This window comes from Phasianus colchicus, chromosome 1, assembly GCF_987193195.1.
Source record: "Phasianus colchicus chromosome 1, bPhaCol1.hap1.1, whole genome shotgun sequence".
In the NCBI taxonomy this organism is placed as follows: domain Eukaryota; kingdom Metazoa; phylum Chordata; class Aves; order Galliformes; family Phasianidae; genus Phasianus; species Phasianus colchicus.
In genome coordinates, this window is record NC_143436.1 from 20,772,665 (window position 1) to 20,794,296 (window position 21,632).

The 21,632-nt window shown below is 36.3% G+C and overlaps 1 protein-coding gene across 7 annotated transcripts; it reads right to left on the bottom strand.

The window, feature by feature from the left end:
- Positions 1 to 4,644: 4,644 nt before the first annotated feature.
- MLC1 (modulator of VRAC current 1) lies at positions 4,645 to 21,608 on the bottom strand. 7 transcript variants are annotated; one of them, XM_090136686.1, is made up of 15 exons: positions 21,479 to 21,608; positions 20,353 to 20,403; positions 18,507 to 18,588; positions 17,873 to 18,010; positions 16,985 to 17,182; positions 15,147 to 15,236; positions 12,899 to 12,952; positions 12,696 to 12,797; positions 10,548 to 10,649; positions 9,903 to 9,974; positions 9,321 to 9,437; positions 8,357 to 8,413; positions 7,218 to 7,340; positions 6,963 to 7,130; positions 4,645 to 5,508 (listed from the first exon to the last, which is right to left on the bottom strand). In XM_090136686.1, exons 5-15 carry the CDS (start codon positions 17,162 to 17,164, stop codon positions 5,434 to 5,436), a joined length of 1,140 nt encoding a protein of 379 aa, XP_089992812.1. In that variant the 5' UTR covers positions 17,165 to 17,182; positions 17,873 to 18,010; positions 18,507 to 18,588; positions 20,353 to 20,403; positions 21,479 to 21,608; the 3' UTR covers positions 4,645 to 5,433. The 7 variants fall into 7 exon arrangements, with proteins under 7 accessions (XP_089992812.1, XP_089992810.1, XP_089992813.1 ...); XM_090136684.1 differs by having other exon boundaries at positions 20,353 to 20,455; XM_090136687.1 differs by lacking the exon at positions 20,353 to 20,403.
- Between the last annotated feature and the right edge of the window lie 24 nt (positions 21,609 to 21,632).

The following is a 21,632-nucleotide window of genomic DNA, read 5'->3' on the forward strand; positions in this document are numbered from 1 at the left end:
GAGAAAGCATGCTGACCTTCAGCCAACTTGTATTTGCAAAGTCTCTGAACTGATAATCCTTCACAATAGATCTGACAGTAAGACGGCAGGAAACTTCTACAGAGCTGGGACCTGCTTCAGTGCTGCAAGCGTCACAAAGCAACAACATTTAATGAAATACTGGTGGGAAGGTTCAAGCTCTATTGCCATACCACCATCTGACTCTGACTCTGTGAGTCAAACTAATAAAATGGGAGGCATTTCTTTTGGAGCAGATCTTGTACTTATACACTGGCTTCTTTTTCTGCTAGCCACCAGGCAAATACCTGTTCTTTATCACGTGTCTGATTCTCAGAGTTTTGCCCATTGTGACTGTACAACTGAAAAAATAACTTCTACAACAGGGAGATCATTAAAGGAATTGTCATACCAGATATTATGGTTTGAAAACATAAGCAGCAACAACTCTGTCTGAAGGTGCCACCAGTAGCATCTCAATCCCTCAGTTGAACTGAGGGTTGTGGGACCACACTGTAAACTATGAAAGGACACCAATGCAATTTTAAAACTTTGGAACAAAGAGTGATGTTGTGTGATTTGAGGGATTTGGGGTTTTTTAGGCAGGCCAGATTGAAGCATCAGAAGTCTTTCTGGAACCTACTCCACAGAAGAAGGCAGTTCAGAGTAGGTTTATGTTTTTATGCTATCATTTTTCATTTCCATTTCAATCTTGAACTTCAGGGTTTATACAACGTGGATAAAATTCTGATTTTATGTAACTTTTTATATAAATCAGATGTTGGAAAGAACACAGAAAATAAATACAGAGACTGAAAGATGAACCATATTGAATTAAATGAAGCTCTTTCCATAGACTTCAGTGGAACTGGGTAAAACAGCATCAGAAGAACGTGAATAATTCAAACCAGGACTGCTGGCAAACAGTATATATCCCCAGAACTGAGCCCCAGTGAATCAAGGTCTTTGTCTAGAAAAACAAATACCAGAACAGTTGATATTAATCCTGGTTATTGGTTAAATGGTGAGCTTGGGGACACCCAAGGTCAGTAATAATCCCTGCACTGTCCTTAGGGGGAAGTGGGCAAAGCAGCCTACATTCTAGGACAGAGATGAAGAGAACAGTACAGAGGTAGATAGTGTGCCATCCCCTCTGATGGGGCTTCTGAAAGCAACCAGTGCTTGGCAACCATTTCTGGGTGGTTCCTGATGCAAGAATCCCAAAAAAACACTGGATATCTGGATTTCTGCCTCCACAGATCACAAGAAGTAGAACAGAAAAGTGCAGAGCCAATTTGAACCTACGTCTGCCCTCTGAAGAAATGGCCGCTTGCTAACATGCATGTAATAAGGAGTTCTCAGATTAGGAGTTGTATCAGATTTTAAAAATGAGTGAGCTTGGGGGAAAATCATTCACATTTCAAAAAATAAAGTATTTGTTTTATATTTATTTCCTCTTCCTGTAATAGTTCATCTTCACAGGATGGGAAGGAAAAATTATAACTTGCTCACTGAAGAGGTGCAATTTTTGAAAAAATGAACACAGGAAACAGAAAGGTAAATTTGTTTTTAAAAAGTTCAAAAATATACTCTGAGAAAACCTCCACTATGCATTGCACCAGGATATTTTATACTGGGAGACCTCTTCTGTCTTGAAAAAGAATCTATGAAAAACAATTTTTTTAATCATATTTGATGTTCCGAATTTGATATTAACAAAATACGCATTTGAAATTAATTGGCCAATACAAATTGTTTTCACCTTCCTCATTTAAAGCTAGCATGGTTCTCCTTCTGCACAAATCTGATTCATCATCACGCCCAGCTCCGGCTTTGTTACTTCACTCCTTGGATGTTTTCCCAGAGGCAGAAAAAGTTTATAGTGAAGCACCTCAGCATTAGACAGGTAACACAAACTTAGGGAAAAAAAATAATCCAAATCTCATCTTTTGAAGATACACATCTAAGATACAATCATTCATAAAATGAATGACACTCGCATAATCTTCAGGCTTTCAGCTTCTCCCTGGGGGACTTCTCACTCAGTAACATACAAATGTTAGTACTTCTAGCATCTAAAAAACAGGAAAATATTATAAAACCAAACCAGTCGCCAAAGAAGCCTGACTAATTCAGTTTCTGAAACTAATTTAGATCTTACTGTTTTGATCAGATGGATACTCTTCAGAAACACAAAACACAGATCACAAGGCATGCCATTTTCTTATTTGGAGAACACATTTAACTCTATTGATAGCGATCTATCAACACAAATTGTATGGTCAGTCATAAGTTGCAGTTCCTGGTATGGATCATGTACAAGTCTGACTTTTGGAACAGGGGATGGAAACGAGATGGTGCACATGACTGTGCAAAGCACAGGTAAGGAATGTGATGGGGAGAGAGAAAAGAGGCACTAAAAACAAATATTCTGGTGATCTACTTCCACTGAAGTCATATCCAAAGTTTTAAAGAGGGTCGTTGAGTTTTTCAGTGTCTTAAGCTGGCTGACTAAAACAGCAGAAAAGTATTCTTTTTTTTTTTTTTTCCTTTAATTGATAAATTTCTGTGAGTATAGTCAGATACCAGTCACTGCTAGCATGAGGAAGGAGGCCAGAGGAGACAACCCATTTCAGCGCTGGGTTACATCAGCTCAGGCATCTCATACAAATCTCCCCTGGATATGAATGATAGGAAAGATCTAAAAAGCTAAGTGTCTCAGCCATATTTATTTGTTTTAGCTAGGACTTTTTTTTTTTTTTTTTTTTTTTTTTTAACTAGGACCTTAATTCTTGGTAAGACAAGCAGCTGTACATAACGATCATTCCATTGAGTTCCAGTTCCATCAAGACTCCCAGCAGGACCCCTCCAAAACAGCACAGTGTTGTGTCACGAAGCTGCCGCTAGAGGGGGCTATGACTTTTGTCCCTTGGATTTACGTCCGACTGTAGGCTTCTGACCAGGCTTTAATGTGCCAAAGAAGCGTAAATCTGCACCTATGAGTTGTTTAGGGCAAACACCAAGCCTCTCAAACACACTGGAGATCTTCCTCCAATCCTTGCTCACCACAGCCAGCACCTCCTGCATCCACCTGGCTGCTGCCACTGGGACATCCACAGGCAGCTCCATGGGCATCCACAGCTTGCCTGTTGGGCTGTGGAAGCACATCATCTACCAGTACACCCTAATGAATGCTACAAGCAATAAAGAGATTTACTGTGGCAAACTCCAACACGCAGATTGCTTGTCTGGGGGTCGCAGGGGCTGTTGCTTTGAGCTACAAATGCATTTGACCACAGAGTGAGATTTAGAGGGAAGCCTGAAAAAGCCTTTTCATGACTATTACCAGCCCTATATTCGTTACGGTGTAAAAGCCTTCCTCCTACTTCCACTTTCTTGCATAAGATAAGTCAACTTGCAGTGTAGTATCCATAGTCTATTTAGTTTCCTCTTTATTTTAGATGAATGCTTTGTTCTTCACCTCTCATTAAAATACTTCCATTTCCCAAAGGAAAGGTAAGCAAACTCTATTACACTCCATAATAATTAGGCTCTTCCTGGTCATTCCTCAGAGTACACCCAAAATCAGAAGCAGTTTAAAAGATTCTTACCATTTGGAAGAGCATCTCAAATCATTTGACGCAAAAAGAGACTAAAGAAGCTCAGTGTCTTGTAAGTAGGGCCTTCTGAGGAAAGCAGATTCCTTAAGCATGTGTCACTTACTACTGATTTCTTCTCCATCAGCGCTCAATAGTAGAAGATCTAATTAGATCTCACCTTCTGAATAATCAAAGCTAGCAATCACTTCATAAAAAAGATACCTCTTTTAGGCACAGATTCACTTTATCCAAGGCACTTTATCACTTACAAGAAAGACAACAGCTGAGATGCATTCAAACTATTCTGCATACATTCTATACTTTCACTTCACAGTGATTCATGAACTGCTTTCATCCAGTCTTCAATCAGTATCTGAGATTTAAGAAGCTGTTTGAATGTTTATTTGTAGGTAGAACTGTCATTACTTCTTTGTGACTTTCAACAAAATATTGTACAATCAAATCATTTTTGTATTTGTAAAAATTGTAAGATTGTAACAGCGATGGTATTGTTTATTTGCCTTGTTGATAAAATGTTCCCACGAGGACCAGTAAACAGCAGCAGCATCCTCTGGTTGATGATGTATTAGCCTGTGCCAAAACAACCCACTTTTTTATGTGAATGGAGAGATTTCTGTATGTGTGTTCTCAAGAAGCACTGCTCTAAACTTGAAAGAGTATTCTTTGTATATTAAAATTCTAAAATTATCATCCGCTGTCCTAAAAACAAACAAACAAAAAAACATACTAACACACCTGAAGTGCTCCAACCCTCACCCAAACATACCTTTCTCTCAGTTCCCCTCCCCAAAACTGGAGAGCTTTCCACCATGTTCTGAATAAATTATTTGGGTACACATTCAAAGAGAAAGAATGAACTTCTGCATTCTATCCTTCAAAAACAAACAGGAAAAAAAAAATCAGACAAAAAAAACACCACTTTGCAGCTAACCCAATGTAAATTCAAAAGTCTATTAATGTGGAAATTTATATTTAGAAATTCATAATGTATTCAATCTTAATTCACATAGGAGGTAAAGGCAATCTGAACGGAGGATATTCACATTAAAAAGCAACTACATCCTTTAAGTTTTAAAGATAGTAAGGAAAATAAATAAATGAAAAATAACATGCCAAACATACATTTTCAAGTGTGAAAAAACTCTTATCAGTGGTATCTCTGGTTTTCTGGCTGTATCTGTTTCTTGTTTGTTGGTTTTTTTTTTTGCTTCTACTTTGATTTTGAACAGCAAAACTCTCTTCCTCCCTTAGAAGTCAGAAGATGAAGCTTAAGTTGAGAAACTGTTCTATTTTCACCTCTACAGTTAGCATATCAATTCATATCCTTGAGCTTTCAGATAACAAAGACTTTTATTTATATAAAAGCAATGAAATGAAAAAGAACTTTACAACTCCTACAAAAGTGAAGTATAAGCAGAAATAACAATTATAATTTGTATTCATAACTTTACAAAAGCATTTATCAGTTACACTGACTGCATAACTGCAGTTATTACAATCTCTTGCAAACACATGAAGCCTACTGCATACAGTCATATTTTATTTCGCTATCAGCATGTGAGTCATTACTTTTTTCCCCAATGGTAGCTTTAAAAGAAAGACTAAGATGCAGATACCAACAGAAAAGACATTTGTTAAAAATGTTATCAACATATTTCAAAATGATTAGAAAGGCAATATTTATTGTGTTATTCATTGGCTCCTACTGCTGTAACTATGTTGCTGTTTATAAACTGAAAAGTTTTTAAGCCTTAATTCAAACAGTAGATTTATTGGATTGGATTGGATTGTAGTAGCTGTATTTGCAGAATCCAAACTACTGAGCCATCTGCACCACAACTGCTTTCCAGGCTTTGTCTTTGTCAAAATCCTTTAAGGTATTATTGGAAACCTAAAAGTAAACAAATTTCAAACAAATGAAAACATGAAACAACATTGTAAATGTAAACAGTGTAGTACTTAAACATTTGGGCCAATGAAATTTGGTCAAATTCCTACTTTAAACACGTAACTTCAGGCATCTTGTCAATTATTTTGTCAAAAATTACTTAAAAGCTCTACAACCTAAATCTCTGAACTCAAAATAGTAACTAGCAGTAGTCCCAACAATGCAACTGAAGCAAGATTCATCTATACACATGCAAGTAAATTAAGATCTTGCCTAAGAATGCAGACTACACAGAGACGTATACCTCCACCTGTAACATTATTCCTGTGTTTAAACACTACAAGGTAAATAATAAGATGTTGCTTTTCTACAAAAATTGCTTCTTTTTGCATTTAACTAATGCCTGGATAATACCCAGAAGAGAATTGTTTAGCTATGCCATCACTTACGCTCAAAAATGTAACTTGCAGCTGTGGAAATGCTGCTGAGTTCCATCTTTTATACAGAACATAACTGTCAGGTCACAGAACCAAATGATCAGTGACTTACACTGAATGCCTTCAGCAGCCTGAAGGGCACTTAAATCCACAGCTTCCATTTTCTATTACCAATTGTGTAACAGCTGTACTATTGCTGTGTACTGTGTACTTCCTGCACATTCTATCTGTGCTGATTCATTGTGGGTGCTCCTTTTAGAGCAAGGACTGAATCCAGCACTCAACCTTTTCAATGCTGGGCCATAAAGAAACCATCCAGTTAGCATGACTTACTCTTCCCTGTTCTTTAATATAGCACTTTGCTTTGTTCAGAAGAGATGAGGAAAGCCTATAGGCTAAATGTGCTGTGCTGTGCTGTGCTAGGAGATGCATGTAGTTAATCTGTGCATATCTGACATGATCTGGATTCCACCATTCCCTGTAAGAGCACTCAAGCCACATGAAAAGTGGTAGCAGCAATACTGGCATCACCATGCTCTATGAAAGTATTTACTATATCTGTAACTGAAAGGATGGCTTGAACACTTAAGTGCAGGAAGGAAACAGAGGATGTCAATTTTGATCTTCATTACCAACTTTAGTAGGATAGTTAGGACATGGAGAGCCCTGGGATTCCAGACACTCCTCTGTTCACTAGTTCAAACTGATCAGCACAGGTAGCCATTCATGCAGCTTTCCAAGTGTTGGTTCTATGCTCAACGTACCTAACTCTTCTCATTTGCAGTTCAGGGAACTTAGAACTAACTAAGCTTAGCAAATTCACTCCCCTTGGAAATTCACAGCCCTTGAAAAGACACAACTATACTGATAACTCATCTCACGGTCCAAAACTTCTGCCAGAATTTAAAACATTTAATTTCATTGACTTCTCATTATCAGAATATGGTCATGCAAGGTCTATCATCTTTACTACAAATTTGTGCTACTTTTTTAAACTTTATTATGGTTATAAATACATACCTCTGTAGTCCTGTACTCCTGTTTTTTAACCTGTGATTCCGTCCAGGACGAATCCTGCAGTTTCATTTTTGTCTTGTAATTTACACACTGTATTACAGTTCCAATAGTAAGGCATGCCTGAATTAGCAGCATCAACATCAGAAGCAACAGTAGTACATCATAAGACTGCTAAAAATAGAGACATAGATATCTTCATTCTTTTGTTGCTACTTTAATAGGTAGATGTTAATTTTCCAATTGCATAAAAATACGTACTTTAACAGCAGGTGGATAATTTTTAAAGATGTCAACAACTTGCATGATACTGAAGGATAAGTATCCAGAAGCAGTGAACAACAAAGGGGATGTGACACTGCTAATGGCAATCAGGACCTCAACCTAAATAAAACAAGATTATAAATATTAAATGGGGACAAAAACAAGTAAAAATGTTGTTTGTAAGCTGTATAGCCTTAAGCAAGCATAACAGATGTGTAAGATTACATATACAAGATAAATCTTAACAGCCATTTACTGTATGGAGATACAGAAGCAACCTTTGACTAAGTTTCCTAGCCTAAACACTCCTGTTTTATAATTCATTTTTCTTTTAAGAAGTGTGATGGGTCTTTTGTCTAATTATAAAAGTATCTTTCAAATGCAGATAGAGGAAACAACACCAAATTTAGAAAGCTAATAAAAAAGTATCATTTTTTTTCAGTTTGTATGAAACACTGAGAATTAACAGCAGATATTGCAGACTTAAAATCTAAAACAACCATTCAAATCAAATTGAGTGCTTTGAGGCAAATTTATTACAATAAAATAGCAGCTTAGTTTTCATTCAAATATCATCCTAAAGGATCAAATTCTGACTTCTGTTGTGGTCATGCATTATTACAGACTTAAGTATGGTTGAATGACTGTAACTAAGAGCAGATGTTTTAAGGAGACAACTACATATCTAGGACACTCAGGGAATAAATGTGCTTTATAGAACATTCTTCAGTTTTCTTGCTAGATTAGGAATTTGTTTATAACAGGTTCTAGATTCGTATATGGACTGAACCCCTAATTTTCTTCCTTCAGAAAGCACAGCACATAATGGAAGGGGAATGGAATGGAGTTCAGGAGCATAAAAGCATTTCTCCGTGTACCATATGAGGCATTTCTTTTCCATAAAGCAATATCCATTTCTAAGAAACCAGTAAAAATAAAACAAACAAAACAAACAAACCAAAAAAAAAAACACCAGTTCTTAGAATTCCATGGACTGGACTTCTTTTCAGAAAAATCAACTTACACTCTTGCTACACAGTACATCTGTTACATTTGTAGAAGTAACTACAAACAAGAGGGCAAATATGAATATTATTATACTCTAATGGCAAAATTCAAGGACTTTACACACTTACCAGACATTTACTTGGATATTCAGCAGCCACATGACTTGCGATAGCACTAGGAAAGCACTAAATAGAATACAAGATAAGAAAGTGTAACAAAATAAGTATTTACATACTTGAAAATTACACAATTTACAACTGTGTGATTCCCACTAGTCATAGATCATATCCTAAATTTAATAAAGACATGAAACCACATATATTTTTAATGACAGTACTGTGAATCAATTAATTAAACAGAGATAAAACTAATCTTCATTTAGCTTACATTTAAATGAGGATCATGCATTAAACATACACATAATATTAACCACAAAACTTGATATTTCCACCTTAAAATCTAATGAACCCCACAGAACGTTGTGAGTTCTGCATGCTGAAGAAGTTGTTTACAATCTTTTTCCATTTCCTGAGAGGGATTTTCCAGACTTAGGAGCCATATATAAATCTAGTGTTCATTGTCATCCTTCTTAGCTTGTTCAGCTTTTGGCAAGTAGAGTAACACAACATTCTTTATGAGTGCACTGTTCCTAGGTGCAGGCTGTTACTAGTGACAAGCATTACAAACCAGAGTCTCAGGCTTTTAATCCAGTTAATTCTGATGAGCTAAAGGTGATATCCAAAGGAATCTATCACACTAAAATTTAACACAACTTTTTATTTTGCATCCTGAAATACTCTAAAATCCAGGAATTGTTTCATGAAACACTTACAATGTCTTTAAAACCCATATTACTCATTTCTGTGTTACTGGGGACTGAAAATGTATCACAATATGTTTTAAGGACCAAAGTTTCGTAAATCAAAATAGAACAATAATTACATAATAGACTAGATATACTGAAGTATTTATTTGGAATGCAGAAATTTCCAATTAATATTAGGGTCAAATAAACATTCCACTACAGTGAAAAAGAGAAAGAAAAATCAAATACGCTGTTTTAAAAGAGTACATTCATTTTGAACTACTTACAGCAACCAAGATCCAAAAGAACGTTACTGAAAGATATGGACCTGACACTAGAACATCCATATTTAAAGCAATTATGCCACCAAATACTGATGAAATTCCAATGATCACTTCAATTACCTAAAACAAAGTAGAGCACACAAATTATAAATAGTTCATTTAAAAAACAAAATTCCTATTTGCCTGTGGAAAAGAACTCACTGGAAAAAAAAAAAAAAAAGCATTTATGCTATTAGATATACAAAAATGTTCTGCAGATGTAAAATATGGCAAAACTCCAGCTGGCTTAAATGAAAGCAAGTTCAGCTTCATTATGCGTGTTTATACTCTCATTTATTAGCTCCACTAAACAACAGTTCAGTTTACAGTATTTATATAGGTCATTGAGTAATCTTTTTCCCACTGTACACAGCAGTTATTTACCTTATAATATTCTGAAAGGAAGCATTTCAGGATCCGTCTCATATTTCTGATTTTAATTCATTCAGTGCTTACCTACATTAATCTGTTTCTGACTTTAAAGGAGTTTGGCAGTTAGAATGATGCAAGAATAAATTGCTAAGAAGACAGAAAACAAGTACTTACTGAGTATGATTTCAGAATTCGGGTAGGAAAGCTAACATTACTCAAAACAATGGTACTATCATATGTGGTATTCTAGAAGAAAATAAAAATTGTGACTGAAAAATATGCAAATAATAGATTTCTTTTTATATTTTGTAAAACTTGTTACAGGTCCTGTTACAGGTGACACGTAATGTCTGGTTGGCCCATTAGAACCAGAAGCGACACCTGGCAATACTTGACAGTGTCAGACTCCCATCAATCACACTGAAAATAAACAAGGTAGTCCCAGATGAGCTGTTATACTACCACCACTCAACAGTGAAATACAGCCATCTCTCTTTTCTATTTTCTTCCTTAGCCTTTCAAAGTCTGAAAGATTTCTGAAAATCTGATGTAAATCCTTCTGATTTTGCTGACACAGTAACTGAAGGAAACAGTTTATTGTATGACTTTGTCTAGCAAACCATGCTTCCACCAAATCATGAAATGGCTTCAGTAATAGGTAAAAGAAGTAACACAGAAACAAGAGTGTGATTTGGAAAAGCACTTAAAGAAAAACCTGGAGCCAATATTCATTGTCCAGGTAGGAAAAATCTAACACTATTTTAAAAGTTACTTAGAAAAACATGAAAAAACAATAAACTCTAACTTTAGGGTACCTACTTTCTTTCTCATACAGCAGTCTTCAGTAGATCTAGCTGAAATGATCACAGTAGTTGCCATGAAGATTTCCAGAAGAATAAGTAGAATCAAGTTGAAATTTATCTGCCAGTGGAATTCCAGACATAAATAAGTTACATCTTTGATATTAAAAGTAACAAACGGGGTAGGATCCAGCTATCTACATTCTGTGATATTTAGATGTATCTGCTGATTGGATACTTTTAAAAACTTTTGTCAACATAATACTGAGAATTCTTCATCTGAGAAAGAGAGATTTATTTTAATTATGAAAATGATCTGCCTGAAGAACAGTGCATCACTGTCTTCCAAAAAAAGCAGTTAATGACAAGGGAGATGTACTGGGTACTGCTGCATTTTGCAGGACTTTCCATACAAAACCAGAACAGTGCAGCAAATCATAAAAAACTCATAGAAACAGAAAGAAGACAAACAAGAGGGAGCCTGACTAGCCTGTGAGGCAAAGGAAATCCACTGGGAGAGAAAGAGGGCCACAGGCTTCCAAACTCTACACTGCAATGCAAACTGTCTGATACAATGCCTAATACTGAATGAAAACACATTCCAAAGAACTGGGCCAAGAATCCTAGCTCTGTGTTCTGCCTAGTGCTAGTAGATGTGATTTTGCAACTCTTCCAGGTCTAACAGACTACATTACCATGTAAAAATACACATGCTGCCATTCCTTCTGCCACTGTTCATCTTCAAGACAAGAATACATCGAATGGAATACTCAATATTTTTCTTTGGTTCATTATCTACCTCTTTTCATGAGACAGTACCATTTAGGCAAAGTAGATCTCCCTCTCCAAGTCTTTAGAAGCACCATGTCTTCCCAGTGGCAGCCCAAAAAAATATTCGGTGGCTAGATGTGGCCATTGGGCAAAGCACCAAAAGTTCAAGGAGAACTAACTCCATTAAAAATCTGTACAACCAGAGTAAATCACAGTTCACTGAACTAAGTGCTTCTTCATGGTAGACCTATTTCTGGAATGATCCAATCTAAGTTTTTCTCCAACATTTACCTTTCATAATGTATGTATATTTATTTATTTTGAAAAAGGTCATAGGTGGCAGATTTTAAAGGCTTTTTTGGGTATTGAATCCAGCCTATAAACTACAATGTTTTGACTTGTAGCACTGGTACAAAGATATGCTGACAAGGCCACATTGTATGGTGCAGTATCAAGTAGATAGTCAAGTTTGGGTCCGGAAGCACCATAATTACAGGGACAAACTGGTGTCTGTCATTAACGTTCATATAAAATGCCTGACATAGTTGTATTGAGCTGTTCTGTGATAGTCTGAGCATTTATCAACACTAGAATAATGCCTACTACTGCTGTATTACTTCATAGAATTATTCACACACTTCATATTCTTATATAGAAGTCTCAGAACATTTTACCATAACCAAAAAACCCTATAATGTTACTTTTTGGCTTAGACTACCAAAGACAAGTGTTAAGGCTGTGATTCAAAAACAGAGAACTCTCCCCTGCGTGAAATAAATGCATTTTAAATAATGCTAACAGCTGTCTCCCATGACGATACATGGAGAAACATTCATCAAAACTTTCTTTACTTGGTGACTTCAGAAGCAAAACTGTACACTGTAGAAGATCCAAGAAAGAATTATACTTAATCTGAAGATGTCATACAATACCACTGCTTGGGACACTTCCATTTCAATATAATTTAACCCTGAAAATTGCCTTATCTATAGTTGAAGTACTAAATCATTTTCAGTGTTCTTCTGATCCTGCTGTTTCAGAAAAAAAACATCAAATAATTTAAACAATACTTTTTTAAGAAGTTTCTTCAAACAAAAGAAAAATAAAAAGACAATTAGTAAAACTGGATCAACCTTCAACATCTCATTCATACTCCTGAACTTAAAATATAAGACAGGAAAGTCATTTTCATATGCATCTCCAATAACTTAGCTGTATCATGAGGTTTTATTTCTGATTTCAATTTTTCAGGTCTTGTCTCACTGCAAAAAGTAAAGTTGCTGGCAGGTGATCTCTGTAGACTGAAAACTATGTCATTACTTCTTTTTTTTTTTTTTTTTTTTTGGTAAACCAAAGATAAATGTTGCATTAATTAGCAATTATTCTATTAACTTACATTTATAGCTGATGGATTCAGGACAAGTTTGCATCCAAACCAAATTAAACATGTTGTTGTAACAGCAAATGTTGAGACAAACAGAATCTGAAAATTGGGTATCTGTAAAAAAAGTTTCAGAATGGGTTTCTCTCTCATCTTATACCAGAGGAAAAAGAAAAAGATATAATTGATATAATTGCAAAAAAAAATCTTACACTTACCACATTAATTTTATTCCTTGCTATAGCAAAGCTCACAACTGCTGAAGGAATACACTGGGAAAATTAAGAGAGAAAACTAGTGGGATATTCTGCACAAAGAATATTAAATATATTTTTCTATACATGTTTTTAATTGAGTCAGATTTAATATTACATATTACAGTTAATAATTGGACGAACTGAAAATAGAAACTCTGAGGAAAGACCATCCTCCTTCACTGGACTCATTAATTACAACTGGTTCTTGAGGATTACTAGAAGTTTTCATATCCCTCACTTTTGACTAGCTACCCAGCACAATGTGATGTGTAAAGGAAAGCATGAAAATCTCATGAGTCATTCCATGCCTTTGTTAGCTAAATCAAATCTGGAAGACATTAGATCTTTAAGATGGAAAAGAAAAGCACAGCTACTCCTGCACTGAGCCTCCATATTCTTTTAAAAAGACAACGTAATGGTTGTTTAAAATCTCAACCACACTCTTCTGAAGAACTTGGTAAAAACCAGTCTGCTGAAACATTACAATTTAAGAATCATGCCTAGGACCTCTGTTAGTTTCACTAGGAAAATTTCACTACAAAAGAGCAGAGCTAAATGGAAAAATCACACAAAAAGGAAAAGTTTCACAAAGCAATTTCTCAAGCCCCAGTTGTTCCCCACCACATGCAATTGTACAATATATTCATAAGTAAAATGTGAATATACTAAACTAAAATTATGGAAAAGATTTTCAGGTTAAATGATGAATCATGTAACAAATGTTGCATTTCTTCACTAATTATCTTTTAACAAGTCTGAGCACTGACAGCTTAACAATGGAACCACTATAATTAGATTAATACGGAAATTCAAAATTCTTGGCAGCACTTCCTTAGCACCTAAGTGACCCATCTTTAACATCATGAATAGATACATTTATATTCAGAACACCCTAGAGTCTCTAGAACACAATGTGACTATGTTTAGACAACTGAATTCTACTCTTAGTCAAGATGGTCAGTACATTCTAGAGAGCAATTCTGCTCTTTCTAAGCTAGACATTTAGTAGTCAGTAGAATATACAGCTCTATAGACTCTTCCAACTACGCTGTCAATATCTGCAGGAGGAGCTGAAACACACTGCCCACATATAGACACCCAAACACATACGTCTTCAACAACAGCAAGCCATTCAAACCCAACATGAAAGTGATTTGTCTCTTAACCTTCTGTATCCATGAGATCTTCGGAAATTCTCATTAAATACAAAGTTCAAAGAGACCATATTTGAGGCAGATATATCTCTGTAACTACATTAATGTTACATAGCATAATAGTTTAGCGAAGACATTGGCTTCAAAAACTGCTTCAACATTATTCTAATATCTCTAGCAAAAAGATAAGCCACAGCTCACCCACAGAACTCATGGTACTTGTGTAAAGCATTAGCCTTGCACCTAACTTAAAATAAATCCACAAGTCAAGTTGCCATAATAGTAATGACAGAACAGAATTCTGTCACGAAATAAGTACATCAGACTCATCTTATTAGCTAAGACCTAAAGAGTAAGTTAATCACATACACAGAATCACAGAATCACCAAGGTTGGAAAAGACCTTCAAGATCATCCAGTCCAACCACACACCTATTACCAATAGTACTCACTAAACTGTGTTACTCAACACAAAATCCAAATGTTCCTTGGACCCCTCCAGGGTCGGTGACTCCACCACCTCCCTGGGCAGCCCATTCCAGTGCTTGACACAATAACATAAGACAAATATGAGGGCCTAAATGTGCAGTAAAAATTAGTGGATTTTGAAAATGTCAGATATGATTGATTCACATTTTGTTAAGAAAACAGTAATAATACAGAGAACTTCAGTCAGCCTCAGTACTTGGGTATTATGGCAAAATATAATGAAAAATGTAATACATTGAAATACATTCCAACAGCATTTAGGCAACAAATTCTGCAAATGCATAACAGTGCAAATTTTTCTTCAATTAGGGCACAGAAAAACCATTCAAGCAAATAATTAATGGCTGTCCATGGTAATCTGGTTAACAAAAATGGCAGCACAACACTATTTGTGAAAATGGCTATTTCCTTATCCTGGGCTGAAAAGTAATTTAATGAACTGTTAAAGAAAAATGAATTTTCCACGAAATAAATTAATAATAAAAAGATGAAATAAAGAAGAAAATAAATACACATTTACTGTTTTTGCTGCCAAACAACCACAGCAAATAATTAAGAATGCTTACTGAACCTGCTGCGCAACGTAAATAATCCATTTCAGATGGAAAAATATTTCCCAGATACAGTGAAAATCCAGAGGTAATAAGGAGGCAAGTCTGCAAAGCAACAAATAACATGTATTAATACAATAAAACTATTGTAAAGATAGAAATCAGTAATTCCTTTCAAACTGAGCTACTGATGGACAATAATTTGTGTGAATAATTTTGAAGCAAAATATCGAAGCATGCTGAGTTCTGAGGAATACGTTTCACTGGTTACCAAGACTTAATACCAAACAAGCATGTCTGAATCAGGCACTGTGTCCTGACTTGGCAAACACCTAAGAAAATTATAAGGTAATTGCAGAGGGTTCAACACTAAAAAAAAAAAAACATAAGTAAACCTCTACTTTGCATCCTCTGCTTGGCTCTACCAAAATTCACAGTTCACATGGGCAGATGGGCAACTACCAACAAGAAAATAATAACAAAAATAGTATTAGGATATACTGACCAAGGTATACTTCCATTCACACTCCTTTCTCCCTGCAAACTCCCTTCCCACTTTGGTTCAGTGGCACAACCATAAATGCTCAAATTCTGCTGCTCCCTTCTTAATCACTCCATTCATTAGAAATTAGCCCACAATTAGGACTAAACTTTCAGCATCAAATGATTAGTATCTTCTACTAACAATTTTTCTTTCTGCTCTGAGTAGACATTCCTTCAAAGAGGTTGGGAATGATGGGGGACAGAACGGCTGCTCTTTATTATTTGGGCATTTTTTTTCACGCTGCAGATTTCTGATGTCTTTAAAAAGTCCTCATCAAAAAACTCAATTGTGCCTGCACAAAAACAGCCATTGCTAGCCACTCTGATGTCATTCTATAGTTTGCAACCGCCCCATGAACTCAGTTCTGTTCACCATGGAACTTCTGTTGCCTAGCACACATACGCTGAGAAAATTTAATGCAAGAAAAGCCATTCTTATTTTGTTCTTTTTGTGTAACTGTACATCCAGAAGGAAAGCCACGTTACACAGATTGTCAGAACAAAAAAAGCGTTCAGTTGTTTCCATGAAAGTAAAGCACTACTTTTATTCACTGTGCAAAAATGATTAATTACCCTATTAACAGTGAAACATTTCAGCTCTTACAAAAATGACTCTTCAAAACATACCAACTCGTAGAAAATGAAAAAAAAAAAAAAAAAAAGAAGACTTAAGAAGAAGAAGAAGACTTAATTATAATTGCTATAATGAGCTTTAATTAACTTGGCTAGAACATGGAGTAACATGATGCTTGTGCAAGATCAGTGTGCAATGATTCTACCAGTGATACAACAATTCATATCACTATGATGTTCATGCAAGAAAAATAAGTATGTCACTCATGACATGAGAATTCTATCAAATATGTCCATAGCTTTAAGAAAAAATAAAGTAAAATTTGACAACTAAATATTGCGTGCATTTTTAATGTAAAAATGCTATCAAGGCAAGTACTCTCAATAGTTTAAATAAAAATTTAAAGTAGGCATGTGATTAGGATAATTTACATACTTCACAAAGAGGCATTACTAATTCATAAATAAAGGTTGATATTTACAACTACCACACTTACTTCATCTAATGTTAAATATAAAAATCAGCCTTCAAGAACCATATTTAGTTACACTCCAAAGAATATTATTAGTCAATTAAAAGTTACATTTTATGTTTGCTAAGTATGTTCCTTTCCATACCAATATTTATATTCAGTCCTATCAATGGTGTAATTATGACTCCCTAAATGATCTGAAACAGGACAGATTAGAGAACCTCCCCTAGAATTTTTAATTTTTACTCTTTGTAATGTACTTACACCCATCAGAAAAGAAAAGATCCACGTTCTGTAAATAAAGCAAGGGTGCAGCCTCTTTGATAGCTGAAGGTCACTGGATTTGATGTCCGGTATATAATTTCCATTCTCTTGCTTTCCCCGCTCCAAAGTTGGCATTCTGTCATAGCTGAATTCTTCTCTGTAACCTTCTTCCCTGGTCATAACACTTTGCAAAGGCAACTAAATAATAATGGCAATGCAGAGGACAAAGAAAAATCAAAAATCTAACTTAGTTTCTTTATATACTCAGATCAGTGCCCAATTAATTTTTTTTCTATTTAAGAGAATAAACAAGTAAAAATCAGTACAGAGCTGTATTTATATTTTGAAGTATGCATGCTTACCAGGAACTAATGGCACTCAGTAACTAAATTACATTGTATAGCCATGGTTCACAATATCATAATAATACAGTATAAATACCAACAAAATGAAAGTTTGTGTACCTACACACAAACTCAACAGACTTGTATGGTAAGATCTAAAAACCATTTTTGGAGACGTGTAATGTGAGGGTAACCCTACAACCAAATAATTCCCCTCTTTTTTTTTTTTCTTTTTTTTTTTCGGAAAAAAAAATCTGTGGGATAGACAAACATTTTAAAACATGTCTAGATGTTAAACTGCATTTGATTTTAAAACTTATCAGACATCTGAAATGACAGACTTCACCATGACACCAATGAGCTCACAAAATCACAGTAATTCAGCTACAGCAATTTCTTTCTAACTTGTCCAATAGCAACCATCTTGCTTGTTTGCTTAGCCCCATTCTGTTCATCTCACTGCTTGCAATCTGTTAAAATACCTTGAGTACCTTACATTAAAGTTACTGCACATTTTTCAACAGTTAAAAAACTTCACGCTTACCTTTGACTGAAAAGTTAACTGTCAGTTTAAAACAGTCCTGTGAACACAGATGCCCGTACACTTTGTGATCTTCTCACTGCTCAGTGAGTCATGCCGTCTTTGAAAAGTTCTCCCTTACACTTTGGCTTTCAACAACATCTATTCAGATACGGAACAAAAGCACAGCAAAAACTTGAGTTAAGCCAGGGAACAGGAAAATGCTTCTTGAATTTTAATTAACAGAATACACTAGAAAATGACCGCACTACACACATTAAGATCTGCTTCCCAATCACACCAGCAAATTTTAAAAGTTTCAAACATGTTTTTTTTGTATTACCCTTTCCTTGGCATATTAAATTAAATCTTCCTTGTAGTTTATCAGTCTTAGTTATTATCATAACTTGTGATAATGATATTCAACAATCTAGTCCTTGCTTCAAAAGAGCAAAAGCTACTTATAACACAGCATTCTCTTAGACTAACCTACAGGTAAAAATTCAAGTATTACAAAAAGTTGGGAAGTTACAAGGTAAAAACTTATCAAGAACCTTCTCTTCACTGTAGAACTCTTTATCTTTTTCTACTAACCTTGTCTTTCTAGAGTGTTCAGATAAAACCTGCACATTGGCATCATACTGACATTCATACTTACACCATGATGACTATACAACGTATTTAAAATCTAGTAGGCAGCAGTGACATGCAATGGCCAGCAAACACTGGATCCAGTCCTCCTGATTATTAGACAATTAAAAAAAAAAAAAAGAAAGAATGCTTTTATCTTGAATATATTGGCATCTTGACAACTACAGCAATGACAAGGGCTCTTGTGTACACTTCAATGAAGTAACGAAGACACAATTAGATTTTCAGCACTTTTGGACAAGAGCATCACCTTTTAAAGCATGCTAAAAAAAACTTCAGAGCACCCCTACTTTTCATTTTGGGCTGACATGATTTTGTTCTTCTCAAAATGAAAGCTAATACTAAAAAAAATATTAAAAGGTACAGTTTTAATAGTCTGAAACATGGAAATTAATCACGCATGGTACACAGCTGTATACTGTGTTAGAAAAGAAGGAAAAAAAACCCTGTAGCCTAGCAAAACTGTCGTGAGTAATTAAGGCTTTCTGCTCAAAGAGGACACGCTATGCAAGAATTTCCAGTCTTTGCACCCTTTCAAAGGTGATGTTTTAATGGAAAATGGATAATGCTGACTTCACATCCTTTTCAAAGACTGCTAGGTACTAGGAGCAAGAGTTTAACGCAAATTAGTAGAGATATAAAATAGGATCATGGTTTTTTCCCTTTTGACCATTTAAGTCAATACAGTGAAATTTTTTTTAATTAAAAAGAAAAAAACTGGTGAGCTATTCAGATATTTATTTGATTTAATCTCTTTGAGTAAAATGAATTTAGAAACTCCTATGTCACCGAACAGAGCAACACCCAAAAATACTAGGAATCCTTACTGAAAATTCCAAGTATTTTAGCCAGAATGGAACCTGAAGGCCATCTCTCTCAAGCAGGGCACTACAGCATTTCCTCTGGTTACACTGTGATTTGTTCTTCACCCTTTCCTGAGCATTTCCTTGTATTTGTTGCTTTACTTTTTGCACAGAGGTTCACTGTATGATACTCTATAGATTTATCCTCTGTGTCAACAAAAAACACTAGAAATTCTGATTTCAGCTTCTATTCAGAGTGTTTTGGGGTCCTTTATTTTAGTTTCCTTAATTTTGTGTTTCAGATTTTGCGTACAAAACCCTGGGTCCTTTTCGTGTATACACAAAAGACACAAGGCACAATCTAATAGTCAGAGCCCAAATGACCCTACAACCCTAAGTGCTGAACAAAGCTGTTGTACGAAGAGATTCCTACTAATTTTAAAAGGTGCACAGGAAACCTGCAAAAAGACTGCAGAAAGTGTAACAACTCCAGCAGGACTGGACTTCTCAAAAAGGTTTAAAACTACGTATTTTTAGTCTGTTAGGTCAAATGATATCAAGAGATGACAATTGAATCAAATTGTAAAAGGCTATGAAGAACAACTTACTTTAACAGCTACTGATGACAACTGAAAGGGTTCAGATTCCCAAAGCAGCTGTAGCAGGTGGTAGGTCATTTGCCAATGTTAGTATCTGTATTACTTTGAGATTTTCAAACTCTAAAGAGCTCTAAAAATCAGCTCTTTGAAGTACTTTGTTTCTGTGGAACCAATTCCTCAAAGTGTTTGGTTTCCCAGCTTATGTAATGGGGCATGTACAGAACAAAGTACAGGCCCAGTTGCTTCAAAACTGCTCCCCCATTACAACACATTTTTATTTGCATTTACTGTCTTTCACATTAATCATGATCTGAGGAGTTCAAACCACTCTGACCAGTATATATACTATGCACTTCACGCTACTGAAATATTAAATATTTCTAAATATATGGATGTAATGAACAAACATAGCACATTCACATTTTAAAGGACATCCAGATTAAATACTTGCCTTTTCCACCTTGCAGTAAGATTGCTGAGCAGCACAACCAACCTGTGAAGGCTTTCATAAATAATGTCAGGAGCAGGATCTTCAGACAGGAATTTATCTCCTTCTAAAGAGATCAGTGACTACAGGCACTCATACTCACTGGGAGGTCCCTCCTCCCAGTAAGCATCACATCCCCTCAGTTACACCATAGCAAGACTTGGGAACCCATGTGCAATTACTGGCAGCCAGAATTTCCTTGGTCTAGGAACTGTGCAGAACTCTATTAAAAGCGTCACACAGTCTGCAGGGCATTCCTAGCCCTTCCCTGCCTAACCAGAGCTGAGCTCACTGTACAAGTACAAAAGGTTGCCGAAGACAACCGCTACCCTAGCCTCGGAATCCACTCACAGACCACACCACCTTCCCATAACAAACAGCCATACAGCAGTTTCCCATAGAGGCACAGGCTGCACTGCCAAACCTCCTGGATCCTCCCGCCCTGGCCTCGTGCTGCTGCTCCTGACGATGCTACCAGGACACTGAGCTCACAACTCAGAAACTCACTTGTGAAATGCTCTCTGTTAAATGAATTTTAAAGGAGCTTACACCAAATACGTAGAGCACGCTGCAAGGGAACTGGTAAATAAACCAGCAATGTCCGCTGCAGCCCAGAAAACCAGCCGTACCCTGGGCTGCATCGATAAGAGCACAGCCAGCAGGGTGAAGGAGGTGAACCTGCCCTTCTGCTCTGTGCTGGTGAGGCCTCACCTGGACGACTGCGTCCAGATGTGGAGCCCTCAGTACAGGACTGACATGGACCTGTTGGAACGCGTCTAGGGGAGGGACACAGAATTGATCCGAGGGATGGAACAGCCCTCTATGAGGACAGGCTGAGAGCTGGGGCTGTTCAGCCTGGAGAAGGCTCCAGGGAGACCTGAGAGCCACCTTTCAGCATCTAAAGGGGGGTGTGAGAAGGAAGGAGACCAAATTTTTTGGTTTTGCTGTTTATAATTAGAATTTGTAGCATGCTAGAGTTCTTTCTATTGCTTTGAAACACGCTTCTACTGTTATTACAGTAACTCAACGTGATTCATAGAATCATAGAGTCATCACAGAATCGCTTGCATGCATGCACTCTACCACATACCCTGCTTCACCAAATCAACGGGCTGGGAGTCACGCTTAGCGCCCAGAGGCACAACACGAGCACAGAGAGCAGCCACCGCCCCGAGCCCGCCCTCACCACGCGCCCGCGCCGGCAGGGCGCAGCAGGCGGCCGCGGCCGAATGGCCCGTCACGTG

Bases quoted from the DNA above. Each gene is read 5' to 3' on its own strand.
- MLC1 (XM_031614849.2), bottom strand. From the start codon at position 17,164: ATGACCAGGGAAGAAGGTTACAGAGAAGAATTCAGCTATGACAGAATG. The intron at 9,438-9,902 runs GTAAGTACTTGT...ACTTTGTTTTAG, and splicing joins GAATTCTGAAATCATACTCA to GTAATTGAAGTGATCATTGG. The intron at 7,341-8,356 runs GTAAGTGTGTAA...TGTTTTATTTAG, and splicing joins AATATCCAAGTAAATGTCTG to GTTGAGGTCCTGATTGCCAT.